Source organism: Leptidea sinapis, chromosome 19 (assembly GCF_905404315.1).
Source record: "Leptidea sinapis chromosome 19, ilLepSina1.1, whole genome shotgun sequence".
Taxonomy (NCBI): domain Eukaryota; kingdom Metazoa; phylum Arthropoda; class Insecta; order Lepidoptera; family Pieridae; genus Leptidea; species Leptidea sinapis.
This window is the reverse complement of record NC_066283.1, coordinates 11648252-11660388: the sequence shown is the minus strand read 5'-3', so window position 1 is coordinate 11660388 and position 12137 is coordinate 11648252. Positions and strand designations below refer to the sequence as shown.

The following is a 12137-nucleotide window of genomic DNA, read 5'->3' as shown; positions in this document are numbered from 1 at the left end:
CTCAAGGTGACATCAGGAAGCTTAACCAATAGGAATATTACAAAAAACAACGTTAGCGCGATTTTAAATGGCCTGTGGCGCCATCTAGTTACATTTTGAGTAAATAAAGCATTAAAGTTAAACATTCCGCCGGCCAAGGACGACTAAAGTCCTTAAAACAAAATTTAAGAAAATAAAACAAACTAAGAAAAAACATCAGTCTCAAATTACAGGGAGTCAGGCTCATCCAGAGGCAGAGGGCACAATTTTGCGATTGGTCTCTTAAAAACACTATCCTTATATTTTAATGTAACAACTCTTGTTATGCCATCTGTTCCTGGGTGTTTCTGAATAATACGTCCCAAAAGCCATTTTCCTGGTGGGAGCATGTCATCTTTGACTAAAACAACAGTTCCAATAGGGAGATCAGTTTGGTTAGTGTTCCATTTGTAACGATGTTGCAGGGTCGTGAGATATTCATTTCGCCAACGACTCCATAAGCTTTGCACCATTCGTTGAATTATATGCCATCGATTTAACGGACTGAGTTTAACATCGAGAAGAGACGGCTCAGGAACACCGATTAAGGGTTCTCTGATGAGAAAGTGACCAGGTGTCAAAGGAGGTTCGTCAAGAGTGGAATTCATAAGTGTGAGTGGACGAGAATTGACACAAGCCTCAACTTGAGATAAGAGAGTAGTTAGCTCCTCGTATGTGAGAAAAGTTTGGCCTATAACCCGTTTTGCCCTTTAATACTTTTCACTCCGGACTCCCAAATACCTCCAAAATGTGGGGCACGAGGTGGTATAAACTTCCATTGTGTGCGATCATTAGCAAGAAGTTCAGAAACTTCAGTAACCGTCAGAGATTGTGAATCCTTGAACGCCAGATCAAGTTCACGGGACGCGCCTACAAAGTTCGTTCCATGATCACTCCAAATCTCTTTACAGTGACCACGTCGAGCAGTAAAACGCCGAAATGCAGCAATAAAAGCAGCAGAAGTAAGGTCCGTTACCAACTCTAGATGAATGGCTTTTGTTACGGTACACACAAATAAACAAACATAAGATTTACAGGTTCTTTTGCATCTACCAGGATACAGTTTCATTGTAAAAGGTCCACAAAAGTCTACTCCACTTGTTAGAAAAGGGCGACTAGGTTTAACACGAAATTTAGGTAAGTTTGCCATAAATGGAACATTGGGAGTAGCCTTTTGCTTGTAACAAGGTATACATTTTTGGATTGTCGATTTAACCAAATTCTTTACTCGTAGAATCCAAAATTTTTGTCGTATGACATTTAAAGTTAATTGGTGACCTCCATGCAGAGATTTCAAATGTGCGTTTGAAACGATAAGTTTAGATAGAAAACAATTACCACTTAAAATAATAGGATTTTTCATATCCTTTGAAATTTCTGCATTAGCAAGTCGACCACCAACCCGAACAATACCATCGTCGTCAATAAATGGATGAAGTACATATATTTTGCTCGATTTCGGAACTTGTTTCTCTGATGACAAGAGAGAGATCTCATCTCGAAACGAAATGGATTGTGACAATTTAATGCAACGATTAAGAGCATCATCAAGTTCATCAGCACTCAAATAAATAGCTTTAGTAAATGGATTCTTAGTAATCTTAACTTTGAGTAGATTAAAATAACGACAACAATAGGCAGTAACCCGAATTAATTTTGACAGCGTTGAGAATCGTTTTAGATAAGAAATTGCATCATCCTTTTCGATAAAATTAACATTACACAATATTTTGGTAGTAGCTTTCATTTCTAAATCTGTCGAGGGAATATCAACGGGGGAAAGTTCAAATCCATCCGTGTCATGTAAAAATTGAGGACCACTCCACCATAGATTTGACTGCTGCAGATCATTTGGGAAGGTTCCACGCGATGCTAAATCAGCGGGATTGTTCGCAGAACAAACATGGTGCCATTGATTACTATTAGTGAGAGTCAAAATTTCTGATGTACGATTCGCAACAAATGTAGTCCATGTGTTTGGTGTCTTACGCAGCCATGCCAAAACGATGGTAGAGTCCGTCCAGGTGAATACATCATCGTCGGGTATATTTAAAATAGTTTTAACATGTTGGATCAATTTTGCCAATAGCACTGCACCACAGAGTTCAAGACGTGGAACAGAAATTTGTTTTGCTGGGGCAACTTTAGATTTTGCAATAACAAGGTAAACTTTTACTTCACCCTCATTCCCTAAAACTCTAAGGTACACTACTGCAGCATAAGCAGTACACGAAGCATCGCTAAATCCATGCAGCTCCCGCTTAGTGGTGTCATCTGAAACTCCAAACCATCGTGGAACTGAATGTTTTCAGTATGCGTGAAACGATCGAGTTAAGTATTCCATTCTACTTTAAGATCAGTAGGTAATTCTTCATCCCAGTCTAAGCCAGCTAACCACAGCTTTTGCATGAATATTTTAAGTATGATAATTGCAGGTGTTAGCCAACCTAGTGGATCGAAAGATTTTGCAATTGTGGACAATACATATCTTTTGGTAATAAAATTAGTAGAACAATAATTTAAATTTACATTAAGTTCAAAATTATCTGCGTCAGAGTTCCAAGTAATACCTAATGTTTTGATCGTATCTTCAACTTTGATATTTATGGCACTTTCAGAGTCTTTGTCAACATTTGGGATTTGTGATAGCACCACTTTACTGTTTGATGACCACTTATGTAAAGGGAATCCGCCATCAGCTCCGTCAGGCCCTTTTGTAACTTCACAACGTCTCCTACTGTGGATGCGCCCGTCATCAAATCATCCATGTATACGTCGTTTTTCAGGATTTCAGCTTCAGTGGGGAAATCATTCTTTTCATCTTCAGCCAGTTGATGAAGTGTACGAATGGCTAAAAATGGAGCACAAGATGTACCATACGTAACGGTAAGTAGTCTATATTCTTTTATAGGTTGTGTTGGAGATTCTCGCCATACGATTCTCTGGTAGTCAACGTCATCATTATTTACGAGAATCCGACGATACATCTGACGAATATCTGCAACTAAGCAAATTTTGTGTTGTCTCCATCTAGTTATTAAATCTCTAATATCTTGTTGAAGAGAACAACCAATTAGAAGTTCATCGTTTAATGATTTTCCTTTTTCAGGTGCAGCACTTCCGTCGAAAACTACACGTAGCTTCGTGCTTAGACTCGTCGACCTAAGAACAGCGTGATGAGGTAAGTAATATACTTTCTGTGTTTCTGTTTCCTTTTCAGGTACCATCATCATATGACCTTGTGATTCATACTGCTTCAAAAATGTGTGATATTTTTCCTTGAATTCAGGCTTGCGTGTAAAACGTTTCTCCATCTGTTGTAAGCGGCTGATAGCAAGAGGTTTAGCATCACCAAGGTTTGTGGGTGGATCTTCTTTGAATGGTAAGCGTACTATGTAACGACCGACGTCATTGCGAGTGTGAGTGTTTTTGAAGTGTTCTTCACATTGTATTTCTAAATCGGTCATTGGTTTCTTGTGTGGTAAATTCTCTTCTATCTCCCAGAATCGTCTGAGTAACTGATCTGTCTCAACCTTCGTTTGCATAACGACCATATTGTGTTCATACGCTACTGAATCAGTTTGTGAAACTCTGCCTGATATTAACCAACCAAGGCGAGAGTTGAGTGCAATAAGAGAATTTGACTTGTGTAAGCCTTCCAGAAGTATGTAAGCATGCACGTCAGCACCGAGCAAGATATCAATAGACCCTGGCTTGTGAAAGTTTGGATCAGCCAGATCCAACTGCATAGATAAAGGCCAGGTATCTTGTGGAAATTCTCGTGAAGGCAACAATGATGTGAGTTTTCTTAAAACATATGCATTGACTTTGAAAGTGGATGCATTATCTTTTGTGGAGTGGACTGTAAGTGAGACCATGGACTTTGTAGTTACCACCGATGAATTAGATATTCCAGAGATTTTGCCATTAACTGGAATACGATTAAGCTTTAACAACTGCGCAGCTCCTTCGGAAATGAAAGAACCCTGTGAACCCTGATCAACAAGAGCTCTCAATGCGTAAGTACCACTGTTCTTTGAATCTACATAAACTACAGCAGTAGCTAAAATAACCAGATCATCATTTGTTTCAGCTTTCAGGTTCACACTGACGTTGCAAGAAGTCTTGGGTCCAGCAGTGCCATTTCCTTTTGGGCTATCTCTCTCTTTAGCAGTATCACCAGCGTTGTCATCCTTAGGAGAGGTGAAGTGAATTAACGTATGATGACGACGACCACACTTTTTGCAGACTGTGCTTTGTCTACAGTTGAATACTGAGTGACCTTTCACGAGGCAGTTAAAGCATATGTTGTTTTTCTTAACAAAATCTTGACGTTCAGGAACGGGGAGTGAGGCAAAACCTTTGCAGTGGCAAATATAGTGGTTCTGTGAGCAAAAAGTACAAGTGTTTTCAACTTCAGTAGCAAAACTTTTGGCAGTTGTTGCTCTCGGTGATTGTTGAACAGTTTTTGGAGTATGTCGTTGTGGAGGTTGTGAAATGTTGACCATTTCCATAGTTCGGAAACGTTTCTCTAGAAAACTTATAAGGTCCTCATAGGTAGGAATGCTTGTGGAATTTTCTAATGATTGTTCCCAAAGTTTGTGAGATTCAATGTCCAACTTTGAGACAAGGATGTGCACGACTATAGAATTCCAGGAATCGACCTTCAAATTTGTTAAGGAAGTGAGACATTGGCTAGAGGTGTCTAGAAGATCTTTTATACCCTTTGCAGATTCAGTTGTCAATGCCTTTTGACTTAAGAAACGACTGAGGATATTGTTGACTATCATTCTCTTATTTTCATATCTCTCATTTAATTTTTTCCAGGCGTCATCATAGTTAGCTTCCGTTAGTGAGTAATTTTTTAGTAGTTGTTCAGCTTCTCCAGATAAACTTGACTTCAGATAATGATGTTTCTCAATTTTAGTCAAACGATCATCATTATGTATTAGAGAGCGAAACAAATCTCTAAAACTCATCCACTGACTGTAATCGCCAGAAAATTGTGGTATGGAGATTGGTGGAAGTTTTGGTCTCATCTTTGAAACTTCCAACGAAGTCTCAGAGTTTAAACCTTCATATTTCTCCTCTTTTAGCTCATACAATTTATCTTTAAGCCATGTCATTAGCTCCAGGTAATATTCTTCAGTGCGTTCAAAGTTTTCCTCTAAGACAAGATTGTAGTCTGTTTGTAACGTTTCAGCATCTATCGATACAGAAAGAGTCTCAAAAGACTTGGAATAACTAGACCAATAATCTTGTAAAATCTCCATCCGTGAATCCAAAAAACCTCTTGTTCGTTTATCAGTAGCGCATTTTTTTGAATTTGTGAGTAATTTTTCAATTTTAGTTGAGTTCTGAATCATCTGTGTGATATTTAGTTTGATCTTTTTATCCATAAAGTTCACAAAATGATTACAGATAGAAAGCAAAATTAATGATATTCAGAACTACTAATGAATTGTTAAAGTTTTTATCACCATAAAAGTAAAAGTTCAGTTTTGAAAAATAATACAAGTCCAAAATCACTTCCAGAAACTAAGTTAAAAGTTGATGAAATTTTTCTAAGTCTTTTTTACTCGCAAATTTTCTAAGTCTTTTTTAAAACGAACTTTTCTAAGTTATTTTTGACACGAAATATTCTAAGTTCTTTTTACTCACGAAATCGGCTAAGTCTTTTTAACACTGAAATTATCTATGTTCTTTTAACAATCACAATACTTTTAGCACTTTACTCACAGTTATCCGAGCTCGAAGACCATTTGTTTAACTAAACACTCACACTAACTTTTACACTTTTATTTGACACTAGTAAGAACACTCAAGGTGACATCAGGAAGCTTAACCTATACGAATATTACAAAAAACAACGTTAGCGCGATTTTAAATGGCCTGTGGCGCCATCTAGTTACATTTTGAGTAAATAAAGCATTAAAGTTAAACAGTGAGGTCAGGGTTAAAAGTTGCGATGAGGATAAGATCTGAGTTAATAGTTACGATGAGGATAAGATCTGAGTTAATAGTTACGATGAGGATAATATCTGAGGTAAAATTTAAGATGGGGATAAGATCTGAGTTAAGAATTACGATGAGGATAAGATCTGAGTTAAGAGTTACGATGAGGATAAGATCTGAGTTAAAAGTTACTATGAGGATAAAATCTGAGTTAATTGTTACGATGACGATAAGATCTGATTTAAAAGTTAAGATGAGGATAAGATCTGAGTTAATAGTTACGATGAGGATAAGATCTGATTTAAAAGTTAAGATGAGTATAAGATCTGAGTTAATAGTTACGATGAGGATAAGATCTGAGTTAAAAGTAAAGATGAGGATAAGATCTGAGTTAAATTTAAGATGATAATAAGATCTGAGTTAAGAGTTACGATGAGGATAAGATCTGAGGTAATATAATAATAATAATTAAGTATAATAAAACATAACACCTACATACATAAACACATACATACACACTTACATACATTACACAAAACATCACCACACTTGCCGGCGAGTGTGTTCTTCTCATCTTTTCATCTTCATTTTCATTCTCTCTCCTTCCCTCAAGCACACAGCCGGTCCGAGGTTCGAGTCTCCTTAGGAGACGCCCGCGACTGTTGTTGCGTAGTCTTTGCGGCCTCCACGGCCCATGTCCTATGTAGCTGTAAAAGCCATGGCTAACAGCATAGAGGAGGTTTTAGTCGGTATGGGTTGTCCGCTTACGCGGACACTCGAGTACGACATATTATGCCCCGTTCCGGGGCGTAAATACGTAACAGTATTTCCTCCTCTCATAAAAAAAAGAAAAATCATCCAGTACCGCAGTACCACTTGAACAAGAAGTAACAAGGAACAAGGAATAAAAAAGAAGTACCCAGCAGTTTTATTACTACAAGGAACCCCTGTCCCTGCGGCGACCTACCTGTGCGGCAGCGAGAAAGCCAGCGACGACCTAATCCTTCGGCAAGCTACTCCGGCGGGAGGGAACTACCTACCCTCTTCATCTCCAACCCAGTAAGGTCACTTCCAGCGATAGTCAAGTGTGCATGCTGCACATTCAAAAAATATTATATTATCTTATTATTGTTTATACATTATATTGACATTTCCGCAACTCAAATAGAAGTAACTTTCTTTAGTGACTGTGTTTCCCGGCTTCTGTGTTACAAGCACCTTGCTTAGTGCAGAGACACCACTCAGTAGAAATAGCCTCAAGGGACTCAAATATTCAAAATTATGTTAAAGTGTATTGTGTTAACTTTAAAAACTTTGTATGTATCTTAATTTTGGTAATAAAAATGTATTATTATTATTTAAAAAATATTGAATTAAATTAATATTGTTAATACTGTAGCTGTACCTACAACCAATAACATCAATTAATACAAATGTCTAATATCTAACTTGTAACGTAATACCTTCGTAGCATTATAGATCGTAGAAATATAAATCGTGCATATAAACTGTAATAAGCGTATGTCGAAAAATTCGTTCTTAAAAGAACATATTATTTTATATAACGTAGTATTAGCTCTTATAAGAATCATTTCCTAATGTTGTACATCAAGTCATAGAGTCATGCAGATACCAGTAGTATCGAAGTACAAGCATCGTCACGTTCTCTCGAAGACCGCAGATATACTCACGTGACCAGTCATATGCTCCGCGTTACACAACCTCAGAGCAAGGCCGAGCGTACTCTACTAAAGCGCGTCGCGGCGTCGATCACTATTTATTCAATTTTAATCAATGAGCGACAGGGTGGGTGCTCATTGACATACGCTGATCAAGCTTCGACGCGAGCTTACACAGGCACTCGCTGGCCGGCTTACTGCGATAGCATTAGTTTTAGAGCGAGATAGAACACATAATATTATTCTCAATTCTTATTAAATGAAACGTTTAACTATTGGTCAAAATGTAGGCTTTAGTATTGGTGTGTAATTTCTAAACTTGTAAATATTTTTTTAAGTAACAATTGTAATTGGTTAACTAGTTTTAAGGATTTTGTATATACATCGTGTAACTGAAGTAAAATATATCTTCCACGTATTCCTCACATTCTTCATACTACTCAAGCAGTTGTTTTATTTAATAACGCTTAGTCTCCAAAATACCTTATATTATTATACATTTTGAAACATTTATTAAATTTTATTATTATTGTTTATACATTTTATTACAATGCATTTAAAAAATATATTAAATTATAATTATTATTTTATTTTTATTAATTACTTTCAATTGGTTTATTTGTTAGAAATGCATTTGATATGTTGTTATTATTCTGTGGCTTTATGTGTCATTGTCACTGTCATTTATCTTGTCACATATATATACGTAATGTACGGTAGTTGGCGTATTATTATTTACTAACAATAAGAATGGCTTCCTTGGTTAATTGATAAAATAAAGTTCTGTATTTCCAAATTAATATAGATATTGTTATACTAATTATTTTAACATTATTACTAATAGTGTGAACCCCTTTATTTGAGGGTAAATGCCTCCTCGAAAGATACCCAGTTGTCTCGATCTGTGGCATTTTTGCTTCTTCTGCTTTTAGGTTTTCCTCTTTATTCTATTCACGGAGGGCCTGGCAATCCAGTAGCTCTAGGAGGTGTGTCTCAACCGATGCGGTTGATAGAGTTCTGACATTGTATGTTAAAGGAAGTTTCCGTCATCAAGGCCACATGTCACTTAAATAATATAGTTTACAGTGCGTTCACAGTTATTTTACCTCTAGCCGTTAGGTTAGCTAACCTGAGCGTTATATTGCCATATTTAGCTTCTATGACTCCCTCAAACGACAAGTTAAATTTTACGGTATTGATGATATTTTTTTTCTTACAATATAATGATTTGAACGTAAAGTTTGTAAAAAGATCTTTTGTTATCGGGATGGTTGAACGCATTTAAATTTATATTTGGAGTCATTACAGAAATTTGCTTACCAAATTTTCATTTTTTTTATGTAAAGGTTAATTTTTCAATAATAATTACATCAGTGTGATATATTTATTATTACAGGCTATTTTTCCTAACTTCTTAACAAATGTGGCGTACAGAGAACCATCTCGTACCAAGAGATAATTCGTACAGATGGGGATCATCGTACGCATGAACGACTAAAACTAATGGTTTTTATGCAGTGAATGAAAAGTATTGGGTAGAAGAGTAGAAATAATACGACAAGTTATTTTAATAGTTTTATTATTCGGATTCCGATGATAAAAAATATACCTATCTTATAATATTATTCATACCTATCTTATCATATTAATTTCCGTTCGCTTTGTTATTTAATGTAAGACTATTCCTTTGTATATCTTTAAGATGCCTATCTAATAATATTATTTTAAATAAAAAACAAATAAGTGATCGGGAGATATCCGTCAGGAGCGAAGTTTGTTATTCCAATTTAATAAAATGTTCAGTAAGATAAGAAATGATAATAATTACAATATGAAAATAACTCAAAAATATGTGTAAGCTTATCAAAAGTATTTAACTAGTACCAAAGAATTACGAAACCATTTATGAGTTGCTACTTTTTATCCTAAAAAAGCACGTTTAGTGTATTAATTGTAAGCTGTCATTTGTTATTGTATTAGTTAGTTACACAACCACAATATATTAATCCGGATAATTATCTTAATCGAAAATAAAGTAATCTATTTGCGTTTTAGGCTACCTGTCATTCATAGCTATCAAACGTTTTTCACGATATTTCACTTTCTCACAAGAAATAGTGAAATAGAGTTTCGCACAGCATTTTTTCGTAGGTAGGTATAATTTTCCATAATATAAGTACGACCTCCACAAAAACTTAATAAATTTTTAACTCTGCTAAGAGTTTCCCCAAATTCGGTGCCTCCTTTCTGACGGTATACATTTCAAGTGTTTTATTTCGAACTGCACACACATCAAAATCATCCAAAATAATTTTTTTTCTTGGATGCGTTGTTTTCTGGGCGTAGAAAATTTTTGAGAAGTGGATGCAGCAACTTCGCCTTCTTTAGTTATGGTGCTTACGGTTTTTTCAGATATTCCTGAAACAGGAAAAAAGTTTTATTTTATAAAGCCTATTTAATTTTAAATTAAAAATAGCTGTGTATATATCTACAGCTATTTCTTACCAATAATGTTCCTATTTACATTTTTAACTAATCGTATCAAATGCTACCAAATGAAAATTGTAGTTCTTACTAAAAAAATAGAGGTCAGCTTGGCATTTATGTTATTTATTTATTCAAATTAAAACCACTCAAGGCGACTTATACCAATTGACAATGATTACTCTATTAAATTATGAAATCATATAATATATTAAAAAGACAAATATAAAGGACATAGGACTTGTATATCAAATTGAAGCAAATGATTGATTATATTACTATCAAAATAAAACATGCAAAAAACATCACAAGATAGTTACTGTACTCGCAAGAACAACAACAAGCAGTCTAACATTTATGGTGAGAGAAAATCAAAGTTGACTCGACAGAAATTATGTACTGATGGCGGTAACGCTAGGACATCAAGTTTCCATTTAAATTGGGAAAAATACTAAAGACAAGTAACCCTAATTTACAAACCGATCATGGCGGCAACTCGTTGACGAACATTTCCAAATGGAATTAAAGGAGCATTATTTTCTTTTTCTCTCTCACACAAATCACGCACCGATAGTATAATATTTCTTCCGCTACTTTGAATTCTTTTCGACATGTTAACAGATGAAATATCACAAATATGAAAGAAAAACGCTAGGAACTTCACATAACAACTCGACAGGAACACCAACATAAAGAAAACATATAATGACTTCTGTCAGAGGTAAAATAACTGTGAACGGACTGTAGCTTGTTGCGTGTTGCATCATGCGCTTGTCAATTGTCATGCGTGATTTGTATTTTGACAATTCTTGTCCGTGCGATTTTATCATGTTGATTTTTCGAAGTTGAGATAAAAATTTTATAGACTGAAAGTTATCTACAAAATTCAAAAATATCTAAGTACAGAACTTCGAGTCACATTATGTGAAGCGCTTGTACTATCAAAGCTTAATTACTGTGACGTGGTGTATGGTCCAAGGTTACTGTACAAAACAAAATGTTCCATCCAACGATTACAAAAGGCATGCGCCCGATTCTGCAGGAATATTCCGCCCAGGCAACACATAACTCCATACTTAAAACACGCCAATATACTTAACATGGAAGGTCGGAGTGTCTGCATTTAGCAACGTTGCTTTTCGGTATCATACACACTAAAGTACCCCTTTACCCCTCGCAGATATTAGCGGTGCCCCGGCATCATTCAACAGCGTTCAGGGATAGTTTCCGATATAGTGCTACTAAGTGCTGGAATAATTTACCGCCACCTTTAAGACTATTAAAAAATGTCCAAAATTTTAGATTGAAATATAAAAAAACTATTTTAGAATCATTATATAATAATTATCATTGATGTGCAATGTATCTTATAAATTAACACAATTCTGTATTTTTATAATTATTTAATGTTCACCAATATATTTATATCTCATAGTACCTAATGCCACCTTTATTATATTATATACAGTTACGTATAGTTTATAGTACGATTTAATATTTATTATTATTACAATTATTCACATATTTTTATTTTATTCAAATTCAAATTCAAATGTTTTTATTCAAAATAGGATGTGAAATCACTTATTGAAAGTCAAAAAAAAACTACCACCCATTCCAAAGTGAATGCCTCAGGCCTGAGAAGAATGGGCGCAACAAACTCAGCGGGCTTTTTTTTTTCATCAAAAATATGCTTTACAATTAAAGTAACATTTACAAAGTAACATTATACAATTAAACTTATTATTTAATAGCCTGAGGGCGGTCGCTCCATTCCCAATCTGTGGTATCATTAAGAAAGTCATTTATGTTATAGTAACCTTTACCACAGAAACGTTTTTTAACAATTCTTTTGAATAACGTAACCTTTGTTTTGAACATTTTCTGGGATCTTGTTGTAAAAGCATATACATCGGCCCCACAAAAGACTTACTAACTCGACTAAGCCGAGTAGTAGGCATTATATGTTTATGTCTGTTCCTGGTGTTAGCATTATGGTTA

At 35.2% G+C, this 12137-nt stretch overlaps 1 protein-coding gene across 1 annotated transcript; it reads right to left on the bottom strand.

Moving 5' to 3' along the window:
• Positions 1–206: 206 nt before the first annotated feature.
• Positions 207–5417, bottom strand: LOC126969704 (uncharacterized). The gene is made up of 4 exons (XM_050815250.1): positions 2690–5417; positions 1357–2316; positions 760–888; positions 207–709 (listed from the first exon to the last, which is right to left on the bottom strand). Exons 1-4 carry the CDS (start codon positions 5415–5417, stop codon positions 207–209), a joined length of 4320 nt encoding a protein of 1439 aa, XP_050671207.1.
• Positions 5418–12137: the final 6720 nt, after the last annotated feature.